The sequence below is a fragment of the Archocentrus centrarchus genome, chromosome 7, assembly GCF_007364275.1.
Source record: "Archocentrus centrarchus isolate MPI-CPG fArcCen1 chromosome 7, fArcCen1, whole genome shotgun sequence".
Classification (NCBI taxonomy): domain Eukaryota; kingdom Metazoa; phylum Chordata; class Actinopteri; order Cichliformes; family Cichlidae; genus Archocentrus; species Archocentrus centrarchus.
The window spans coordinates 25,967,401-25,991,342 of record NC_044352.1 but is presented as its reverse complement, the minus strand read 5'-3'; the positions used below and the strand labels follow the sequence as shown (position 1 = coordinate 25,991,342).

The window sequence follows — 23,942 nt, the reverse complement described above, 5'->3', positions numbered from 1 at the left end:
ACTACATAAAAGAATGCAGCTTAAACCTCTATTTAACCTCTCAAATCCCACGAGATTAACCGATAGTATTTGTAAAGAGGGAAGTTTCACATGCTACATTAACACATGGTTCATCACATGGGGGTTAAAAAGCGGATGAACAAGAGACATCAAAATGAGACACACGAGAAGTGAAAACAAAGTGTAACGGATGTTCTGTTCTCCTGCAGCAACATGAGACAGGGAGTGTAGAGAGCAGAGAATCAAGCGATGTCGGTGAGGCTCAGACGTTGATCTATCACGTATTATGAAAGTAAAAATTGGCCCAAATGAAGGGGCTTTCGAAGTTAGAGGAAGCTGTAATAGGGAGTCATTTGATCACACAGAAAGGTTTGTTTATCTTCCTTTGTAGTAATTCCCTGTAGGTTTTGTAATCTGTTGCATCTTTGACCCCTGAAAACCCACGCTGCAATTAAAAAAAAAAAAAAAAGCATTGTAGAATAAAGTGTTTTACATACATCCCTCTGACCCTTCTTATTGCTCCTAAATGTTATCCCAGATCTACGAAGGAGGCTACCACGCTCTTCACCACGATCTCCCTGACGTGGCCGAGTCGGTGCTGAAGGAGGTGACCACCTGGATCACAGAGCACCTCCCAGCTACAGCATCGTCAGAACCACAAGGCTCGTAAATTTGTAGCCTGCACACCTCTGTTGAAGCTCTACGAAAACTGTCAATCTTGTCATAAAAAGCCTGCTCACATTCCTGTAGTGCATCAGGCATAACAATACTACTGCACTTTCCTGTCTGGGAGATACATTTGGGCATACTGATGGACATTATAATCTCTATATAACAGGTTTATTAATAAATCCTCTGGGCTACTGTACAAAAAAAAAATCACCCCTCTCTCCTGGGTATCTGTACATCAGACCACTGATTTAAATTGGGTGATGGGGCCAGTTCTTATTGTAAATATTCTGTAGCAATGGTCAGCGTCGCGGCAAAATTTATGATCAGGGATGCGCCTCATGTGATCCAGCCAGTGTGTTTATTTGGTCTGCCTCATCTCCACTGAACTGCTCATGTGCAGCTTTTAGCGAGTAAAGGTTGTCACAAACTTTACTCTCTAAAAGCTAGACTTCGAAGTGCAATAATGACCTTTTATTTCCTCATCATATAAACAGGCCAGATCTTGTAAATATTTATGACGAGGGGACACACTTCCTTCTGTCTCACCTACCATTACCAGATAGGTTAGAGGTCAGGAACAGTAGGAGGACAGCAGCTTTGGAGCTGTTGTCGGTTCAGGGCTGCATGAGTAACTCATCATTTAGCTAAACTGAATAGCTAAGGAAAGGTGCCATCTAAAATTCTCCTTCATTTTCTCCTCCATACGCTCTGACCTAATCTCACCTCCTCTGCCTCTCCTGCCTCCTCAGTGATTGTGCTGTTTTATAGTATCACTTTTTTGATATAGGCAGTTTTAACGTAAGCCTTCTCCTGACACGCTCTTTGTTTGACCTGAGGGCAGATGGTTAGCCTAAAGACAGATGGTTGACCCTGATACATCATATGAGGATAAGCTCTTGTAGTCCATCTAAATCCAGCCTATGATCTTGCTTCAGATATTGTCCTAATGATGATATAAATATTTTTTAACCACCGTCATCTAAGTGAGTGACCAATGATTACAATAATTTTCCATTGAAGTGCTATATTTCTCAGTGACCCCGGTTAAGACTGTAGGGCTGGGGTAAATTATTCAGATGAAAGCTGCTCTGATGCTCTCTGCATGTGGGAGGGCAAAGGTCAAATGGTCTCTCCGCCCTGTAGGGCCTTTGACCTTTAAGGACATAGTTGAGTTCACTGTCAGTTGTTCGTTGAGGCCAAACCTTCATTAATTATGTTCAGACTCCAAACTAGGGGGTCCAGCTGTACAATGAAAGGGAAACATTCTTTAATACGTGACTTTATGCCAGGAAGCAGCCAGTGTGGCTTTTTTTTTTTTTTAATCTTACACTGTAAATCCCACCTGCTCTATTTTTGATGTTCTTAAAGTAAAACCCTCTCACCTTTTAAACCTCAGCAGCAGTGTTGGCATTTAAAATCAACCCTTGCTCGAGATGTGCTCTCAGGTGAACCGGAGCAATAATGTCACAGTAGCTTATATTTGCAGTTGCTCGGTAATTATAAGCTAGACAGACGCACTCTGAACTACCTATTTTATAGTGTCAGGTAGACTGTAATTATGGGCTGCAGACACTTAGCTTTTACCTGTTCTTCAAGCATGATGGGGTTTCAGATTTTTAATGTTGCACCACTCACAACTAGGAAAGGCAATTTAGGCTGTCATTCTTGACATCAGATATCCACAATACTGTCCAGTGAGCAGTGCTTTGATAGAGTCAACCGGCCACCCTGTTCTTTTTTTTTTTTTTCAATATTACCCCGAATTTAAAAAAAAAGAAGAAACACACATGCATGGAGTAAAGGGGAAGTAACAGTCACTGTGGTAACCACAGTGACTGTTACTCGTGTAGTCACAGCAGCAGCGGTGTGACAGCACGACGCGTTTTTTTTTTGTTTTTTATTTATTCATCTTGACATGTGTTGTCACCAGGGTGACCACTGCAGGTCTGACAGAATGAGAGGAATTTCTGGCTTCTGTCTGTCTGCCTTTTTAACTTTACGTCTCTCCGCTCTGTCCCTGCCTGTCTCACCCATACTGGGTTTTTTTCAGCAATTGTAACCAGTGCTCTTTGTTCCACCCATCACGCAGGCCTTTGTTCTAACTACATATTCAAACATCTTGTACTATTGACCACCCACGCTGTCCCTAGTGGCCAATTATCAGAGCTGCAACAGGTTATGTTATAAAGTGTAAAAATACAATTTTTATCAGCTTCTTTTAATTATTTTTTTTCTGATTCTTTGGCCATATGGCTACCGCCAAGGGTGCTGGATGTAGGTGGGAGCAAGGGGCCATTAAATCTTTTTCTTTCTTCTGAGCTGAGGTGCTTTAAATCTTCGCTTTATGGGCCGGAAATTGTGTTTCTGTGTCATTAACCAACAAGATTCTTAAATCACAGCACACCAATCTTAAAGACCAATTTAACATGTCATATCTACACATTTTAGTCTCAAACTGTTTTGTTCCCAGTGTGAAAAGGTTACATAAAAAGGCTCTATTATCAGCAATGGCTTAGACAGTAGAGCATAGTTTTTTTTTAATCGTAAAGTGAGCAGTTTGCCTCCCAGGCCGGGCCTCTTTAGGAGCAACTTATTTGTTTCTCTTTTTGTCCACCCACTTCTGAAATGAATCAGGCATGACATACCCTTTAACTTGCCATCACAGAGCTTAAATGTGACCTAAAATTGCTGGTCTACAAGCTCTGATGTGTTTTCTGGCTTCTATTTTTATTTTTCCTGATTTTTTCAGACTGAACTAAGTCAGCTGTTTTATCGAGTTGCATTAGAAAATTAGATAATTCATTGTTATCAGCGGGGGGGGAAAAAAACCTTTCAGAGTGTTTTGCATAATGTGTAAAATGCATTAAATAAGACATGTTAACATGAGGCATGAAAGCAAACAAATCAAATAAAGGAGAGAATAAATAGAAGGAACTTCAGGATGTTTGTACATCCTCTTCTCTATTTTTACAAGCTTCAGAAAATACTTTGCCAGCACAAATATCAGATTACTTTGCAGTGGGCGCAGACATAGATGGAGATGTAATGTATTCATCAGTCCCAGTGGGATTCAGACCCTTAACCTCAACTGAACTGCAGGGGGTTTTATCACCAGCCCTTCAAACACAATCTACTCCTGATTAGGCTGCGGCAGGAACAGCGCACACAAGCGTTACGTGGCCCCAGTTTTAGTCAAACTCATAATAGCACCCCTGCTGCACTGCATCAGCGCGATTGTTTCAGCCTCGCAGGCTCCTGCGTAATTTCAAAAAGCCCTACCTGTCAGACTACATGAGTGCATATTACTGCTGTCGCTGGCTATGGGGGTGGAGAGAGATGGAGATGTGGTGAGAGGAGAAGAGAAAGAAAAAGGAGAGGAGAGGAGAAAAGCTGTCAGTAACCATGGCAGCACTTCTTTTTTTCTTTTTTTTTTTTTCTTTCAGAGAAATCACCCAGTTAAAATGTGTATTCATGAATGCTGCAGGAAGTATGGCAGACGCCTCTGTGCTTTCAGGGCTGGCTGTCCATTTGTTGCTCTGAGGATTCCCTTTTGTGTGAGCACTGAGATAAGAGAGCAAATAATTAGCATCATCAGCTCACAGTGAATAATAAGAGCTGCACACACTCGCTGAATTCAAAACTGTCTGGTCTGCTGTTTGGACTTGAAAACGCATGATTTCCATCTAAGCAATCAATGATTTTTAGGGCATCATAAGGTGTTTTTTCAAATGTTTAGCCATGTACACATGCCTCACTCTGTTAATACCTGATAATCCACTTGACTGTTAAGATCCTTCGGGTTTTAGGACAGAAGTTCTACATTAAAGGAGAGAAAAGAACAAGGGCGGGAAATCACTGAATATAACTGGGCTGCAGCTTTTGTAAAAAAATGAAGTTCGGTTGGCCGCGTTTGTTTAATTTGTTTCTGTTTTCTTTTTTCTTTTGACTTCATGACTGTTTCTAAGAGAAGAGCTGATATATGCTAATAAGACTGAGGGGCACAGGCCAGTCTTTATGTAGTTTTATAGGATTAAAGTGCACTTGAAAGGTTCAGTGCAGAGTTCGCATGAATGGAGTCGACAGTCGGTGCTCAAGAAGGCAGCGAGATTGAAGGGGGTCCTCTCCAGAATGAATGTAAATGCAGGAAAACAATTGTATTTTATTGTCATAATAATGTGTATTTAAAAAAAAAAAAAAAAGGTTCCAGGTTGTTAACATGTAACCATTTCCCTCAATGAAAACCTGAAAGTTATATCTTTTATTTATCTAAAGTATTTATAGAAATTCATTTTATGTATAGGCACCTGAATACTGATAACACATCACGACAAGGCACTTTTTATACCATAATGCAGTCACTCGTTGTGTTTCCCGGCTACATGAGACTTCGTAACACTTTTGTTGTTATGGAAACTGGTTCAAGGTTTTATGTGTGTACAGTTAATCCAGAAAATGTGCGGCTGTTTCTGAAAAGAGGGTTTGATTTTCAGTACTAAAGTTGACGTCTTGAAAAAAACTCACGTCTTGTGTTTGTCGCAGAACTTTGAACATTTAAACTACCAGATTTTTTTTTGTTGTTGTTCTTTTAACAATATTTTTTTAAGAAAATATTAACAACCAAAGGGTGTTACTACTAAAGCTTTGTTGCCTTGTACTTCTTTCCCAAATTAGATTTTCAGGAACTTGATTTTTCTTTTTTTTTAAAAGTAAAATAAAATGGGCACGAGAAAGTGAGAAACTTTTATGTAACACCTGTCATTTATAAAACACTTATATACCAATATATCCAAAAAAAATGCAGACATCAGGTTTTCTGGCAGAAACAAAACAAAACAAAAAACATTAATTGGGGGAAATTTTTTAATTTCTTGCAACTGAAGACGTTTTTGTGACTAACTTTTGTACATTTATTTCTGAATTGTGTTCTGGTGTTGTCTGTGCCTTATTACTGTGTAATGAATGTGCATTTGTGCTCATGTGCGAGTCCGTGAGTGTTTTTTGCGCATGTTACCTGAAAAATGGAGAACTATGTTAAATTCTTTCTGTGTGTGTGTGTGTGTGTGTGTGTGTGTGTGTGTGTGTGTGTGTGTGTGTGTGTGTGTGTGTGTGTGTGTGTGTGTGTGTGTGTGTGTGTGTGTGTGTGTATTTGGTTGAGTAATTGTGTCTTGTCTTCCTGTCTGGCTCTTTCCACTGATGTCTGTATAGATTTCTGTCTAATCAGGGGTCTGAGCAGATTTAGGTCAAAAACTGTCTTTCAGTACAAGCTGAGCTACAGCACTTAAATACCTCCCAGATTCTTTAAAGATGTGTTATGGTTAAGCCATCTAGAGAAACGCAATACTTTACACATAAAGGTGATGCATTTGGCTTGCTAATATGGAAAAATTGTTGTAGGGGTGTGTTGAGGTTTTTTTTTTTTTCTCCCAATGGGGCAAAACAGCAAAAACTAGAAGTTCAGTCTATCCCATAATAATAATAATACAAGCCTTTTCTAAAACAATAGGAATCAGATGAATCCATTCAGACCATCATGTATGATGAATGACTGCATTATTTAAGTGTTGTGAGGTTAAAATGAAGTTTTTAATAACTCTACAAACAACTCTTTCAAAGTGGAGAAGCGAGACAACACAGGCCTGAAATCACAGCTGTGTCATATATCATTGACAAGATGTACTTTAATCATTTGTTAGTATTTCATTTGGATTTTGAAGGGTGGCACAGTATGATGAAACATTCTTGAGTCTTCCTTTTAAAATTAGGTGGGGGTTTTTTTTCCCTCAGTTTGTGTGATGCAGGATGAAACTTTACTTTTCAATAGTCTAGTGCTGATATTCATCTATCGAGTGACAAATATGACTTTTTTTTTTTTTAATTTCCGACACCTCTACAGACAGTGTACTGCACACCTTCATTTAACATCGTCCTATACTTCCTGCACTTCTCACTGATGCATTATAGTCACTTTGTAAGTTTGACATTTTACTTCAAATCTGACACAAAATTGTATAAAATATGTAATAATGGAAATACTTCTGAATGGCTGAATGTCAATCTATTTGTTACTAGACTGTTGATAATGTCCATACTCTTACAGAATAAATGACTGTTTAACTGCACAAGCTGGCTTGACTGACTCCATGTGTGAATAGGGAATGCTATCTGTCATGTTCATTATTATTATTTTATTATTAAAGCATATTTAGATCATGCTCTTAATACTTTACAAAGAAGGCCAGAGGATCATGTGTGAAGATTTTGTTTTTTCAGAGTACAAACAAAGAAAAGAACATTTGGATTCAGCTCCTACAACAGGTAAAATGAAGCTCAGAAAATGTATTTTTATACAGCAGCACATACTGCAGAGTTAAGTGAGGTGTTACACAGCTCAGTAGGTTTTCTGACTCAGTCAACCTGGTTTCTGACAGTGTTCCATGTCAAACTAAAGACTTAAAATCAGCATTTGTTAGGTGGACTGAAAAGCACACATCAGGCAGTAGGTGGCAGTGTTGACTCATACAATTCATTGAAGATAGCCTTGGTTATATGAATGTGGTACTGGAACTGTTTCCAAATTGGTATACACACATGCAAGGCATGAATGAACCAAGGACTACTGTGAGCTTTCTAGGTTTTTTTTTTAATCAGTCTTGGAGCATAAATGCGCTCTGACGTTTGTTCACAAGCTAAGGTCTTTGTGTTAAGGTCACCCAGGTGCTGAGCTGCCTTTCTCTTTCCTTCTCCTCTCAGGAGTAGGTGTGGACACCTGAACTGCTCTTCTGCAGTACTTAAACCCAGCTCTCCTTGTCACTCACTGACAAACTGTTGCACTACACTGTTAGTAGTATCGCTTGGGCTTGTGTGTTTAATTACTTAAATTAACACACAAGCTTGTATCTCATTGCCTCAGATTCATTCCTGGAGAGTCAGCTGATTGTTTTGGGAAGAAGCCAACCCCAAGCCCATCCGTAAGAACTACCGCGAGCAGAGTGAACAGTTAAGACAGCAGAGCCCGGGGAGTGTTTCAACATCAAACCTGAGAGTCAAGTTTTATAGTGATTTAGACTTTGTGTGGAGCTTCAGTCTGACTAACCTGGGAGAGGAGCAGAATCTGATTTGAAAGAATAATCTGCCTGTGGATCTTTGCAGATTTATCCCGTGGAAGACACTGAGCCTGACCCCTGACAGAAATAGTTTTGATTTTGTTTTTGCATCATACTGACTTGTTCTGTTAGCAATTTTTCATTAAAATCAGTGAACTTTTCAGAGCATCTGCCTTGAGTCCATTAGTAACAAAACATAACACCTTGTTTAATAAACCTGACTGTATTCTCTGAGGGACAAACCATTATAGATCATAATTTGACGTTCTCTGTGTGTGTGTGTGTGTGTGTGTGTGTGTGTGTGTGTGTGTGTATATATGTATATCTATATATATATATCATATCTCTCTCTCTCTCTCTCTCTCTCTATATATATATATATATATATATATATATATATATATATATATACATACATATACATACACACACACACACACACACACACACACACACATATATATATATATATACATACACACACACACACACACAGAATGTCTGTGTGTGTTGGAGGGCAAAATAGACCACCCATAGGGGCGAGCTGGGATTTATATACACTGCTCAAAAAAATAAAGGGAACACTTAAACAACACAATATAACTCCAAGTAAATCAAACTTCTGTGAAATCAAACAGTCTACTTAGGAAGCAACACTGATTGACAATCAGTTTCACATGCTGTTGTGCAAATGGAATAGACAACAAGTGGAAATTATTGACAATTAGGAAGACACACTCAATAAAGGAGTGGTTCTGCAGGTGGGGACCACAGACCACTTCTCAGTACCTCTGCTTTCTGGCTGATGTTTTGGTCACTTTTGAATGTTGGTGGTGCTTTCACACTCGTGGTAGCATGAGACGGACTCTACAACCCACACAAGTGGCTCAGGTAGTGCAGCTCATCCAGGATGGGACATCAATGCGAGCTGTGGCAAGAAGGTTTGCTGTGTCTGTCAGCGTAGTGTCCAGAGCCTGGAGGTGCTACCAGGAGACAGGCCAGTACACCAGGAGACATGGAGGAGGCCGTAGGAGGGCAACAACCCAGCAGCAGGACCGCTACCTCCACCTTTGTGCAAGGAGGAACAGGAGGAGCACTGCCAGAGCCCTGCAAAATGACCTCCAGCAGGCCACAAATGTGCGTGTGTCTGCACAAACGGTTAAAAAACGACTCCATGAGGATGGTATGAGGGCCCGACGTCCACAGATGGGGGTTGTGCTCACAGCCCAACACCGTGCAGGACGCTTGGCATTTGCCAGAGAACACCAGGATTGGCAAATTCGCCACTGGCGCCTTGTGCTCTTCACAGATGAAAGCAGGTTCACACTGAGCACATGTGACAGACGTGACAGAGTCTGGAGACGCTGTGGAGGGCGATCTGCTGCCTGCAACATCCTTCAGCATGACCGATTTGGCAGTGGGTCAGTAATGGTGTGGGGTGGCATTTCTTTGGAGTGCCGCACAACCCTCCATTTGCTCACCAGAGGTAGCATGACTGCCATTAGGTACCGAGATGAGATCCTCAGACCCCTTGTGAGACCATATGCTGGTGCGGTTGGCCCTGGGTTCCTCCTAATGCAGGACAATGCTAGACCTCATGTGGCTGGAGTGTGTCAGCAGTTCCTGCAAGGTGAAGGCATTGAAGCTATGGACTGGCCCGCCCGTTCCCCAGACCTGAATCCAATTGAGCACATCTGGGACATCATGTCCCGCTCCATCCACCAACGTCACGTTGCACCACAGACTGTCCAGGAGTTGGTGGATGCTTTGGTCCAGGTCTGGGAGGAGATCCCTCAGGAGACCATCCGCCACCTCATTTGGAGCATGTCCAGGTATTGTAGGGAGGTCATATAGGCACGTGGAGGCCACACACACACACACACACACACACACACACACACACACACACACACACACACACACACACACACACACATTACATCAAAGTTGGATCAGCCTGTAGTGTGTTTTTCCACTTTAATTTTGTGTGTGACTCCAAATCCAGGCCTCCATTGGTTAATAAATTTGATTTCCATTGATGATTTTTGTGTGATATTTTTTGTCAGCACATTCAACTTTGTACAGAACAAAGTATTCAATGAGAATATTTCATTCATTCAGATCTAGGATGTGTTATTTGAGTGTTCCCTTTATTTTTTTGAGCAGTATGGTTTTTTTTTTCCCAAAAGTCATAACCTACAGTAACTTCAGTGGTAGCGGTATTTAAGATTATTTCTTGAGTTTATTTGGCTTCATGCATGAAAGAGTGTCTGCACAAGTGATACTATGCTAGAACTCTTCTAACCCAGCCAAAGCACATCACTGTAAGCATATGACATAGACCTATTATAACTCTCCTTGTCCATCCTCTTGTCAGCACCTGATAACAAATAAAAAGGAAAATTGCTGTAGGCCTATGTCTGCAGTCAAAGACATAAGTGTTTCTCAAGGATAACTAAAACTGTCTCATTTTCTTTCGCTTCCCCATTTTCTCTCCTCCTCCCCTTTACTCTGAAAATGTAGGTTAGTAGATCTCCTTGAGACATTTTTAGAGTTTGTGGGGACCACATTAGCAGTAACTCCCAAAGGATGACACATCCAGGAAAACCAAGGCCAGAACCCATACTCTGAATCTGAATATTCATCTGTCACTTGTTCATATTCTTGTGGGTCTGTGGTAAATACACAGTCTAACTGTGGGCCATTTCAGACAAGCAAATTATACAGAGGTGTTTTCTCAAGATAAGGGATAATAGGAGGGTTTGTATAACTGATTTCCACAGTGTAGTCATTTCACATCATCAAACTTGCTAGGTGACAATGTGGAGGTATATTTTTTTATAGAGACAAACGTTTTACTTGTTTTATGAGTTTATTCTCCCAGCAGGGGGAGCCTGGGGGTATACTTTCCCGTTTGTTGGAAACAAAGACCTAAGCCAATCAGAAACCGGTTCAAGGAATTAAATCCGGGCTCTTTGTGGCCATGGTAACGGATTTACCTTGGTGACAGCTGAGAAATAGAAATGGAAGAGTAGATGCGACATGGACTGTAACGGTCCTGAGCAATACTCTCAGAATACTTCAGATCCACCCTCAGTGACACCACTCCACAATGACTGGTTCATTTCTGCACTGAAGATCAACATTTAAACAAAGTAAGCAAGGGCACGGCCATGGAAAGGGAAACAGCAACCATCAGCAGTAGCCCGATTCAGTAGAGCTGGGTGTGTAAAAATAGAAGTAAACATAGACTGGTGCATTTACGTGGACGAAATGCGATTTATAGAAGGTTAAATGAAGATTTGATGTGTTGGCTCAGAGGATAATAGCAGATGTTCACAGACCTATGAAAGCCCTGAGAGAGAAGGAAAGGATGATGGATGGATGGCAGGTTAGGGATGAAAATGAGAAAGTGAAGTGGTTTTGTATAATTAACACCAGCGAGGTTAAGGCTGTTCAAAAAAGGGTTGCAGTGCAACAAAACTGAGCATTTTCCTTTTAGATGCAAGTTACTTACCACTGTCATTCTTTTCCCACACCATAACAGTAATATTATTTCACAGACATCCCACTAACAGCAGGACAAAATGCAGGTACTCACATTCAGCAGCTTCTACATATAGAATATTTGAAGCAATTTATTTGAGCTTTTAGAACAATTAATGAATATATATCTTTCTGAACATCTTTACCAAATTGTCAAGGCCACTTCTGTAGGTGTGGTCCTCTTGTGACTGTACAAATATGGTTCTGCCTTCGCTACCGCGTCTAATCCCATAGCTGTATCTAATTGGCTACGGTATTATAAGGTTTAGTTTTGATTGGCCCTGCTCTCTGTCAATCTACGTCAAACGCTCGCTGCTCACCGTGTAACCACGCCTCCTCATGCTTTCCGGAGGCAGCCGTTCGTTCACGTAGAGCGGTGGATTTCCTCGCCGGGAGGGAGGAAATGTGTTTCAGTTAATTTTGCAGGTTTCTCGCGTTGTCATTAGCAGTGCTGTTGCTACAGTAACGTTTTAAAGGGTATTTTCGCGGGTACTTTGCGTTGTATTTAACGGCAGCGTGGCATAACGTTGCGAACTGCGAGGTTAGGCTTTGTCACCTGGCTGCAGCAGCTGACTCTGTGTGTTGCGGAGAGTGGAGGCAGTTGCCGAAAGAAAACAGGCAATTGCTAGTTAGCAAGTCAGCCCGTTAGCTAGCTAGCGTCCTTCCTTACTGCCACAGCAAGTCCCTCCCTCACCAAGTGAGTGGACGTTGTAGGTTGCGACGGTGAAGTCGAGTGTTTTTTGTTTTTTCCCCTCCCTCTCCTATCAACTTAAAGCCAGCATCCTTGTACAGTTGGTTGGCACGGGAAATAGCCCCCCCCCCAACAAAGGTTAGGTAGGTTACAAGACGCTAACGTAAAATTGCTGGCTTTTTACTTTCGACAAGTGTCTTCTGTGGAGGGATACAGATCATACCCTGGCAGAGAGAGAGTGGCTAAAAGAAGACTCGAAGTAAGAGAGAACAAGGAAGACACCGAGAAGAGGAGGGGACTGGCTAGTTTAGCCGGGGAGACTGAATCCGCACGTAAGTGACTCATACTTCTCGGCAGTAAGTTAGCTTGACTAACGGCTTAACCTGTACAACTTGCAGTGCTTGCTTAGCAACGGCTATCTGGTCTGCCACTCTTCCGTGGCTTAGCACCAACAACCAGTGCGCCATGCTACAATCTAAGCTAGTTGTATAGGCTTCCTTGAAGGCGGCTTACTAGCTAGCACGACAGCTAATTGATTGGTTTGAAAGTGAGAATGCACTTGAATCACATCTCGACTACCTTTGCTCCACGCGTTCCTCGTTCACTAACGCTCAGTTAAATAGGCCAGTGTAGTCAAGTTGGATATGTTGGATCGAGCAGCACTGTGAACCGGTTGGTTGCCATGAGTAGGAGCTTATTAGCCGCTTTGCTAGCTTATTCCTGCCGGCTGCCCACCCAGCTTGACAGCTCAGACACAAAGCGAAGCATAAATATCAGTGAAACCCAGCTAGCACCCCTTCACAAAAAATACTAGGTTCATATCTGTTAACTGCAGTTGTGGGAACTCTGTGTTCCACGGCTCAACCATAGATAAACATTTCAATGTCACACAGCTGCACTTCGTATGGCATCACACTATCTTGGTTATAAATGACTGAAGCTGTCAAACTATTCAGTTAAACTGTTTGCCCGTTTGCATAGCTCTCATCAGTCACTTAGCATTCACAAGCCATACAGTAGACTCTAATAAGTCACAGCTTTTTAAATCAACCATTAGGCAACTCTCAACCACAACACAGCCCTGCACTCGAACACAAGTATGATTCTGTAGCAAGATCAGTTGTGACAAATTTTCTCTCCTCCTCTAGACAGATAACAAACCGAGCCACACACAGCCATGAGTATTGAGATACCGGTGGGGTTGACAGAACTGCTGCAGGGCTACACTGTGGAGGTTCTCCGACAAAGGCCGTCAGACCTGGTGGAGTTTGCAGTACAGTACTTCACCCGTTTGCGGGACACCAGAAGTCAGGATGGGGCCAGCACATGTGGCAAGACGGGGAAAGGAGTCATGTTTGATGGCGAGCCGATGCAAACAGAGTCCAATGGAGATGATGATGAAGACGATGATTCCGACTTTGAACGTAGGTTGAACTTTGGTTGTCAGCTGTTGTGGCACAGGTGCTTGTGTGAGTGAAATGGGACGTAATGAGAGAGTGTATGTCTGTTTTTGTGCGGGGCTTCAGAAGGGAAAGAATAAGGGATGGTGAGGCCTGAAGACATGTCACTGATATGGTCAGAATCTATCCCTCTTCTTGAGAGATTCTCCAGCATGTGACGTCTGCTGTATTTTCATGCACACACTTGCAGTCAGAAAATCCCATTGAGCAGACGGCTTGGCAAGGCAGACATTATCTAATCTAGGTCTACTACATTCTCATCATCTATCTGACTGTCAAGATCTGAAATATATTTTTTGTATTTATATGTGTGATTTAACAAGTCTTAGGGTCTGAAAGGTCCAACTTTGTTATATATAACTTGGCTTAAATACAGCATTTGCTCTGGAATGCATTCAGCACAACATGCTCTGAAGTTAAATTTATACTGCCAGAACACTGAAATAGCCTAAGAACTTAACAAAGTAAAGCTAAACTGTAACAACATGGAATGTTGTAATAAACATGATAATAGGCATGTGTTTTTCTTGGAGCAGTAAATGTGTACTTAAATCTAAACTGTATGAGCATTGCTTTGTAGATGTAGCTGTTGTGGTTCCACACATTATGTTACCTTCAGCAGAAGTGATGCTGGGCCTCTTTTGCATCCGTCCCTTGTGTTTGTCAGACTGGCGGAAGATGTAAACTGCTCCCAAACTCAGCTGTCCTCTGTGTGCCTGAGAGCAATGTGACCTAGATCACACCAGTGTGTTCACTGGCATTAGCTGCAAAACTATCTTGAATATATGTAAAAATATGTTCAGATAAACGCTGAAGCCTTTTTTAGTATGTAAATGCTGCAAATGCATACCTGGCTGGCTGCATAGTTTTTGCCACGTGACTGGCAGGTACCAAAGCACCAGACTGAATTTTAGACTTCATCAGATCCTGTTTGTTGGTGTTTCTTGTTTTGAGCTTCTATTCTAGTTTTGTAGGTTATTTATTATGCCCGATATACAGTTTTAAATATACAGTTTTAATCTCTGCTGAAAGCAATGTTGGCCAACCTTGTAGATTGGTGCAGGCTGGCTCATGGTGAACAGGGATTACAGTTTCTTTTCCTACTAATACAAAGTGGGGGTCTGGCTGCTGTAAAACAGCTATAGCCTCAGCTGAGGGAGGTGTGTGTGTGTGTGTGTGTGTGTGTGCGCGCACGCGCGCGTCTGATGTTTCTGTGTGTCAATGAGTCCTTTTGCATGCCTTTGAAAGCAAACAGTTGTGTTCTGGATTTATTTTATACCCGTTCAAATTCCAGCCTAGTGACGACATGAAGCATTTCTTCCAAGTACATTGTGATTAGTAATCAATGGTTGAGTATTTTCCACACCTCATTCGAGGGGGGTAATAAAGGACAGGGTTTTGCAACAGTCGTGCTCCAGGGAGAAGCTTTTGCCTGGATGCTGGAGTTCACACACAACTTAGATGACATTAGATTGTCCAGTAGACTCGTGTATACCTCCCCCAGGGGAACATTCACAGGCCTGCATAATGAAAGATGTCATGTGCTCTTGCTTGACCACTGTTGTAGCCATTGGTATAAAGAGTGCTATAATTCAATTCAATTCAATTTTATTTGTATAGCACCAAATCACAACAAATAGTTGCCTTAAGGCGCTTTATATTGTAAGGTACCCTACAATAATTACACAGAACACCCAACAGTCAAAACGACCCCCTATGAGCAAGCATTTGGCGATAGTGGGAAGGAAAAACTCCCTTTTAGCAGAAAAAAACCTCCAGCAGAACCAGGCTCAGGGAGGGCCAGATGTCACTAGTTCACTAGTATGTGCTCCAAGATAGTTTGCTCGTGTACAGAAGAGAGCAAAATAACATTTTGAATCCCAGAAATTTTTTTTTTATAGTCAGAAAGCACAGACAGACTTCATTAGCTATTTTTCTAGTTGAGACATGCAAACCCAGTTATACTAGCATCAGCCCTCTCAAAAGTGGACAGTCTGCAAACAGTGATGTCAGAATACAAATGGCATACTTCTATTTGCAACTTAAAGCAAGTTTTATGATCAGTTGTTTAGGGTGGTTGGAGGTTTTGATTCTTGCTGCATGTCAAGACTGCGCACATCCTTTCTTGCATGCTTTCTGCTCAAGTTTGAGTTATTTTCCTCACCTTTAGAACACATCTGATTAAATCATATTGGTGTAAGCCAATAAGTCATTTTGAGTTTCAGCCCTCTCAATGGCTGTTGTGAAATTAGTATTGAACTGAGATAGTATTGAGCCGCTCTCTGTAATAGAAATATTGTTTAGCTGGCCCTGGATTTTGAGAAAAAAAAAATCAAAAGAAGTTCAAGGTGATTTTCCAGTTGTGTTGTTTTCCTTAATTTTTACATGTCTGTGGTATGTTAAAATTAATTCTTTACACTTTTTGGTTTTCTTTATTAGGCTGCTTACAGTTATGATGACTCACCAGTGTGCTCTTAACCTTTCTTTTGCTTTGCAGGAAATCATTGTGAAAGTTTGTTGGCTAAAGGCCTAAAATGTAAATGAATTTGATGGCTACTTGGTGTATTCCCACGGATAGTACACTGTACCCCTAAAAACATCCTACGCTAATTTACATGTCATTTTTTCTGTAACTCCCGTTTCCTGAATTTACTTCAGTCTCACCACACAGGACTAAGCTGCTTAACAAAAGGAGATATTGTTTTCAGTGCAAACTGCTGTACCTCCATCATATATGGTGATGTTGGTCCACAGATTTTTAAGTAACCCTTTCTGTATTGAGGTTGAGCTCTTAAGAAGTCACATATTGACAGATTTCAAGTAGTCTTTTTTTTTTTTTTTTTTTTTTTCCCTTCCCCTGTGGCAGATGTTCTTTGCTAAACAGCTGGTATAGACACCAAACTGTGAGCTCTGCTTAGGAATTTAAGAATAAATCTGGCAGGACTAAAGTTCACTGTTCTGAATATCAGGATTGCATCATGAATACTTTTAATAGTTAGTAGCTGACCCCAGAACAAATCTGTCCAGTTTACTCAGCTTTAAGAAATACAAAGATTAGGAGGGGGTAGAGGGAAGTACAATAATTTTGATGAAATGGGTGCAAAACAAGCGCATCTTCCTAATTTGTGCATGTGTTCTTCTCCTGGACTGTTTAGTGTCAGTTTGGCAGTGCGTGTTCACGAAGAGAAACAGGAGGGGATGAATGGATGCCTCTGTGACTGAAATGAGCAAGGCTTTTTAGTTAGAGATGGATGGAGGGACAGATGACTCCTAGAGATGATAATAGAAACTAATTAAATGTGTTTTTGTAAAAAAAAAAAAAAAAAAAAAAAAAAGATGGCAGGGATAAAGCAGAGGCTGTATTAAAAAATAATTGAGGGAGGAGAAGGGAATTAGTTGAAGTAATTATTCTCTGTGCAAAACTTTAGAGAAATGCTTTGTAGCTAGATGATGGTGCTCCATGGATTCATAACAGAACATTAGCTTAGACTGTGTTCTTTTTAAAGAGTGCAGGTTTTCCATAGATTAATAGGAAATCTTGGCCAATTTTATTTGTCAAGGAAAGATTTTTTTAAAAATCACTGCAAACTGCTAAAGAGTTTTTTTTTTTTGTCTTCCTTAAAACCATCAGTCCTTTATTTTCAAAATTCTGCCTCAGTGTGTTGCTTTGATTATTTATAAGCACTGGTATTTTGAAAACAGAGATCTCGAGAGGAGTCCTAACGTCATCAGTGTTTCCTTTTCATCGCAGCAGCTCTCTTGCAACAGTAAGTGCAAATTTTCCCAGATGGTTGGTATCCATTTCAGACTGCAAATCTTCTGTTGCTTCTAAACACTCCATCAGATTAAGCGATAAGAGCTATTACTTGGTGAATACAACCCAAGTAACAATATCATTGAAAATTGATATGATACATGGACAACTTTCTAAGCAGGATGTCTGCCAGTCTTTAAATATCATCAAAATTTTACACATTTAATTTTTTTTTTCAAAAAAGTTTGAAGGCCTTAAATAGTTTGATATACAGTGCAATGAAAGGGTTTACATCTTCAATTCAGCTGCTGTTTTGATTAAAAGTTAAAGTGTGTTTGCCCTGTTAAGGTAAATATTGTTAGAGCTTTACGTATTTTAATTTTTTCTGCCAAAGAATGTATAAGAAACATTACAGCTCCATAGTTAGAACATCAGTGAATGGAAATGATACACTTTTGCAAAGTTTGTGTTGCAAGTTGTCTTTGATTACTAGTTTCCAACATATTTGTCCAGCATGACAGAAAAACACCGTCATGCACTCATAGATGTACTTTGAAGCTGTGGTTGTGTTCTAGTTTTGCATGGCCACAGGAGTCCTCAGTCCCAAAATTCATCATCTGGCCAAATCAGAAAGCTTCACCACAGCCCAAAATTTGAGCTTGCCATATGAGCTGAGAAATGTGTGAGCACGTCCGTCAATGCAGACCACAGTATGTTTCTGTGCGGAGTAGATGAAACATGCTTCTTGCATGTTTGGTTTGTGTTGAAGGCTCGACATAATTTAGCTTGGGGCATGACCGCACACGGTGTGATGAAATTCTGCCTCTGACCTCTTTCTGTCTCCACCCTTGCTCTGTCACCTCCTCCTCATTGTTGTTTATACCCTGCTATCTCAGTCTCTTCCTTTGCTCCCATACTGTTTGCCTTTCTCCCTCTATGTCCCCGCTTTTTTTTTCTTTCACATTTTCCCAATTAAGTGGTGGTGATTTGGCTCTTTGTTTAGTAGATTGAATTAGCATGATTGTCAGGACATACTGTATCCAAAAGAACAGGCAGATAGACTACTGTAGTTTTCTTGGATGTATACTGTAAGCCTGCTGCTGTTCTCATTTTGTCCTTTTCCCCTTCAATTAATACATTTGCTACTGGGCATTTGTTTTATTTAATATTGCTCTGGGCTTTTGTTTCACTTATATTGTACTTTTATCTCAAGTGCTTTGTCCCTATAGATGTTAATAATTGGTGCAAAAAGCAGAGTCGAGTTATGTGTTTTGATTTGCCTCTTGGAGCTGTGTGTCTGTGCACATTGGTAAGAGTGGTTAGTGGAATAGGGAGCGCATGCATACTTAAATGGCTGTTGCTACTGTGAGTGTGTACAGTTGTAAATCTGTAAGTGTTTGTGCGTGCTTGTGACTGGTCTCAGTTTAGTGTTGTGCAACAGGTGACCTGATTAGTAGGCAGCAGTGTATGTCCAGGGTGCTTTTAGCCTGCAGGCAAATCTCATGCAGCCTAGTATGGAGACCAGTTGGACTGGCAGTCTGACGGTGTTAAGTGGAAAAGCCCCCAGACGGCTCATACTACTCAGTCTGGCTGACAGTTCGCTAATGCAGTCTGTCTGTCTGTCTTCTTGTCTTATCTTTATTATATGGGAAAAAAAGAGTCTTAAGTTGTTAAAATTGCTATTTCAGCCTTCTGTCCAAGCATTGTTTGTGTTACCCTGGCAGGGCTGTTCGACCTCCATAGTCCCATTGTCCCATCCGTCCTCCGTAATCTAAACTTTATAGCCCAAACACAAAATGGACTAGCTGTAAGATAATGGACTGCTGGTAAGAGGATATGCACAGGGAAATAATACCGCACTTACGGCATGACAAAAAGTAGTAGTCTGTGCCAGCTGAAAAGCTTTCACATGCAACTATGAACAATTTGGCCTATCCTAGTTGGTGGCAATAAATGGTATCAACATGTATTGAGTCATAATATTTACCTGCCTCTGCCTCTCCTTCACTCGTTTCCATGCCCTCCCAACACACAGCAAAGTGTTTCACCAACAGTGACACCACTTTAAACAAGTCATCAATTTTCTAAGTAAATATATTTCTAAATGTGCTATTGACATGAGATTCTCACCAGATGTTGTTAACAACCCATCCAATCAACACATGCAAAGAAATCAAACCATTGTTGTCCATAAATTATGTGTAATAATGTGAAATGACAGGGAAAAAGTATTAAACATGCTTACTGAAACTTATTTAATAGTTTGTACAAAAGCCTTTGTTGGTGATGACAGCTTCAAGATGCCTCCTGTATGGAGAAACTAGTTGCATGCAGTGCCCAGGTGTGACTTAGGCCCATTCATCCATACAAACACTCTTCAAATCCTGAATGTTTGTGGGCTCCTTCTATCAACTGTTCCTTCCAAAGATTTTCAGTTGGATTCAGGCATGACCCAGGTCACATGACTGGCTGGCCCATTTTAGCAGCTTAATTTTCTTTCTCTGAAACCAATTGAGAGTTTCCTTGGCTGTGTGTTTGAGATCGTTGTCTTGCTGAAATATCCACCCTTGTTTCATCATCCTGGTAGATGGCAGCAGATTTTTATCAAGAATGTCTCGGTACATTTTTCCATTCAATTATATGATATGTGCCAGTGCTGCTTGCTGAAAAACAACCCCACACCATTATGTTTCCACCTCCAAACTTCACTGTCGGTATGGTGTTTTTGGGGTGATATGCAGTGCTTTTTTAACTCCAAACAAGGCGTGTACTATGGCAGAGTTAAATTTTGGACTTTAACGTACATAACAGCAGCATCTTGCTTGGTGAGCCTGCATACAGGCCATGACAATTGAGTGCCAAGTGGCCCTTGGCTCTTGGACAGCTCTTCTGATAATTATTTTCACTCCTCTGTCTGAAATCTTGTGGGGAGCACCTGATTGTGGCCGGTTTATGGTAAAATGATGTTCTTTCCACTTTCGGATTATTGCCCAAACAGTGCTTTACTGGAACTTTCAGTAGTTCAGAAATTTTGTAACCAATACTATCAGTATGTTTTGCAACAATAAAGTTGCGAAGGTCTTGTGAAAACCCACTGGTTTTACTCATAAGATGTTTCTTGTTTAAAACCTTGGTAATGAGACCTTTTTTAAAGGCTGTCAGTTCAGCTTGAACCAGCTGATATTAATTTGCACCAAGTAGCAGGATTACTTTCTAATTAGTGATAGATTTCAGTTGGTGTCATGACTTTCCATGCCTTTTTGCACGTCCCTTTCTTCATGTGTTCAATATTTTTTCCCTGTGCCATTTCTTTATTACACATAATTTATGGACATATATTGTTTGACTCATTTGCATGTGTGGATTTGATGGGTTTTTACTAGGGGTGGGACTTTAACGCGTTAATTTCGATTAATTAATTACGGGGAAAATAACGAATTAAAAATTTTAACGCATTTTAATCGCACTTTGCATCGTGGAACGTTTCTCAGTGCACGAGTTCCAGGCATACAGATTATATCGACGCACGATGTCAAAAATTCAGGGGCTGCATCCTTCGAAGGACCCGGCCCATGTAGACCGCAAAGGCCGGAAGTGAGCGGCTAGCCTTCACATCAGCGTCACCTGCCCTCACCTCTGCGTAGCTCTTGTCGCCTAGCAACTGTGAGTGCGAAGCACAGCTGTGTAAAAGCAGCTGGTTAAACGGAGAACGAAATTTTGCTCCTTTTTGTGGTTTAATTTTAAGTCTTCAATTCAAAATAAGCTGTTAAAAGAAGCATAACAACATCAAGGAATACAGCTGAGCGAATGATTAATTTCCAACTATATTAAGTGAGACATTAATGTTGAATAAAACTATCCAGTTATGATGCTTAACTTTAATTTCAGGAGTTTGCTTATCACAGGAGTTTAAGCTTATGTATATTGATTCATTCATCAACCAAACTTAAATTAATATTTATCATGTTAAATATTTAAATGTGATTAAAATGCGATTAATTTTGATTAATTACACAGCTCCTAATTAATTAGATTAATTTTTTTAATCGAGTCCCACCCCTAGTTTTTGCCAACATCTGGTGAGAATTTCATGTCATTCATGTCAAATTTATTCACTTAGGAAATTGTAAAATGTTCAATACTTATTTTACCTGCTGTAGCTAACTGGTATTTTAGCTAAATTTATGGTCAAATAGTTTAACTAAGCATCTCCCTTTTTTTTGTGTGTGTGTGTTGGTGTCAGTATCAATCATATTAAGTTGAGAATTGGCATTTAAGAAAAAGCTTCAGTATTGTATTATATATTATAAATATATTGATTAGTCATGTGCCTGTTTTGCTTATGCTAAGTAGCTGGGTGGAGCTGCTGGTTAAAGTATGCTAGTCTGAATCTTGAAACATTGTTAAGGTCACGAAGTTGATCTGTTTCATGCACTCTCCAGGTGTTGTAGGTCTCTCCTTTGCCATATGTTTGTATTTTTTGTCTGCCTGTTGGCCTTAAGTCTTGATTCATCTCTTTGTTGCGTCATTCCTTTGAAAGCCCATCTGCCAGTTTGTGTGCCTTCTTGCGTACTTAAAACTTTGTCATCAACCTTTCTTATCTTTGAGTCTCTTTCTCTGAATGTCTTTATAGCCTTACTGTATCTCTCTACCTCCTTGTCAGTCTCTCTCTCCTCTCTCCTCTCTCTCTCTCTCTCTCTCTCTCTCTCTCTCTCTCTCTCTCTCTCTCTCTCTCTCTCTCTCTCTCTCTCCCCCCCCCCCCCCATTCTGTTGTCCTGTTGTATATTTCTGTATATGCATTTTCAAACATTTGTTTTTGCATCCCTTTCCAGATCTATATCATTTTAAAATAAGGAACACATTTAAAAAAAAACAAACAAAAAAGCTGGAGATGGCAATAGTGTCAGTTCTTTGCCACTTTTTAAGTTTCAGATACTTCATGAGGAAATTAGATATTTGGAGTCATTTCTGTAGCTGTCTCTCATTTCCATATAAGGCATTGTCTCTCTAGTAGGACATTTTTATGACTGACAATAGGACATGAACTGAGCAGCATGTGTTTATCAGTAGGTTCCCATTTTTGTGTCATAGTAGAACTACAGAGGAAGTGTACGGATGTGTTGGTCTGAAAGTAGATTAAAAAGCAAACAAAAACAACGAAACACATAATGAGACACTTAAAGTCAGGCTATGATACAACCTGGCTTGGTTGCAGTTATGGACAGACATTATTTGAACCTTTTGTACTTCCTTGTTCTCTACTCTTTAGCCATCTTTAGCAGAAAAATGAGGAAGTGGTGTGGATGGTGGGCCTAAAGTGAGAGATTGCACATTATCTTCTGCTGCTCCTGTTTAGTGTACATATGCATCCTGTGGCTCCAGGACACTGTTCCTCTGAATCGTAATGCTGTCTGACCCCTGCCTCACCAGTCCATTTAAAGCCTTCAGTGACACATTTATGTAGATTTATTACCCCCCATCAGCGGCATCTAGATTACACACTTCTGGACAACAGACCTGAGTTTGATGCCGGTCTCCTGCAAGTTTACATTAAATCCATGCTAGAAACCATTCAGGAGACAGATGTTACCATGCTTCTCACAATTAACAAAGACTATAATTTGCTGTTTAGTTCCAGAGAAGGCACCATTAATAAATAAATTACACTGACTTGCATAAGAATAACAAACATGAGCACACTGTTTCTGTTGCATGTGCACACTTCCTTTCCCTTTCTGTCCTAGGTTGTGCAGACGGGCCAGGTTGACTGATGCAGGCTCCTGTAATATCACTGTTGATCTGATTGGTGCATTAGAACAAATGTGTAATGTTTTGTAAATTCACAGTTCATTATGTGTTGCTTCTCATCTTAGATTAGATTAAAGTTTAGTTTTACTTTGGTTTGTTTTCAAGAAAGAGCATACTCTTTAGGGGAAAGGTTGAGGGCTCTGAGTCCAAGGTGTACGGGCATACCCCAGTGTTCTAGGAAATAAAAGAACTCAGGAGCATTTGTGTTTGATTTTTTTTTTTTTTTTTTTAAATATATATACACCCTCCCCCCTCCCCTTCAGTTTGGACAATCCAAATGGGGTGGTACAGAGGGCAGTTAACAGATGAGGGCATGGGATAGGAACAAAGTTAAGGAGGATAACAAAGGCCTGAATAGAAATTGTAAAAAGAAACAAATACAACTAGAGGATGTGGGAATCATTCCTCCAGCGTCTAGGGTTGCTAATGACGCCACATTTGTCTCAGAGGGCCTTAGCTCCAGGCCATAATTTGGGAATCCCAATGCTTCCTAAGAGTAAACAAATGCTCTTTTTATATATATATATATATATATATATATATATATATATATATATATATATATATATATATATATATATATATACAGGCAACTCTACATAAAATAATCACAGTAACTCAGCATGTAATACATCCTCCCTTCAAGGTTTGTTTACCTCTGACAGAAAACATCATTTTTACCTTGGTTCTCAAATAATTAGGACACTGCATAATATCAATTAAATAATCAAACAAAAACTTAAACCAAGCCTTTGCAAATCATAAAATATAAATCCTATATTTTGATTGTAAATACGACAAAGATTACATCATCACGTTGAAACTAAAACATTTTTTTAAAACATTTATTTATATTGAAATTTATGTCAACAATCATGTCTTTGTTCTCCCGATCTGTCAGTGTGCTG

The 23,942-nt window shown here is 40.3% G+C and overlaps 2 protein-coding genes across 6 annotated transcripts in view; both read left to right on the top strand.

The window, feature by feature from the left end:
- mgll (monoglyceride lipase) overlaps nucleotides 1-4,855 on the top strand; it is a 42,235-nt gene extending 37,380 nt beyond the window's left edge. For both annotated transcript variants that reach the window (XM_030733334.1, XM_030733333.1), the window contains one exon: nucleotides 539-4,855. In XM_030733334.1, the coding sequence (XP_030589194.1) occupies nucleotides 539-670 (132 nt within the window). In that variant the 3' untranslated portion in view covers nucleotides 671-4,855. The remainder of the gene's footprint in view (nucleotides 1-538) is intronic.
- A 5,933-nt stretch (nucleotides 4,856-10,788) lies between these two features.
- The window catches only part of prkar2aa (protein kinase, cAMP-dependent, regulatory, type II, alpha A), a 47,970-nt gene continuing 34,816 nt past the window's right edge, over nucleotides 10,789-23,942 (top strand). Inside the window, exons 1-2 of one of the 4 annotated variants that reach the window (XM_030733693.1) lie at nucleotides 10,789-10,930; nucleotides 13,161-13,436. In XM_030733693.1, the coding sequence (XP_030589553.1) occupies nucleotides 13,190-13,436 (247 nt within the window). In that variant the 5' untranslated portion in view covers nucleotides 10,789-10,930; nucleotides 13,161-13,189. Of the gene's footprint in view, nucleotides 10,931-11,664; nucleotides 12,345-12,620; nucleotides 12,685-13,160; nucleotides 13,437-23,942 lie in introns of those variants that run through there. The other 3 variants (XM_030733692.1, XM_030733691.1, XM_030733694.1) reach the window with 3 other exon arrangements.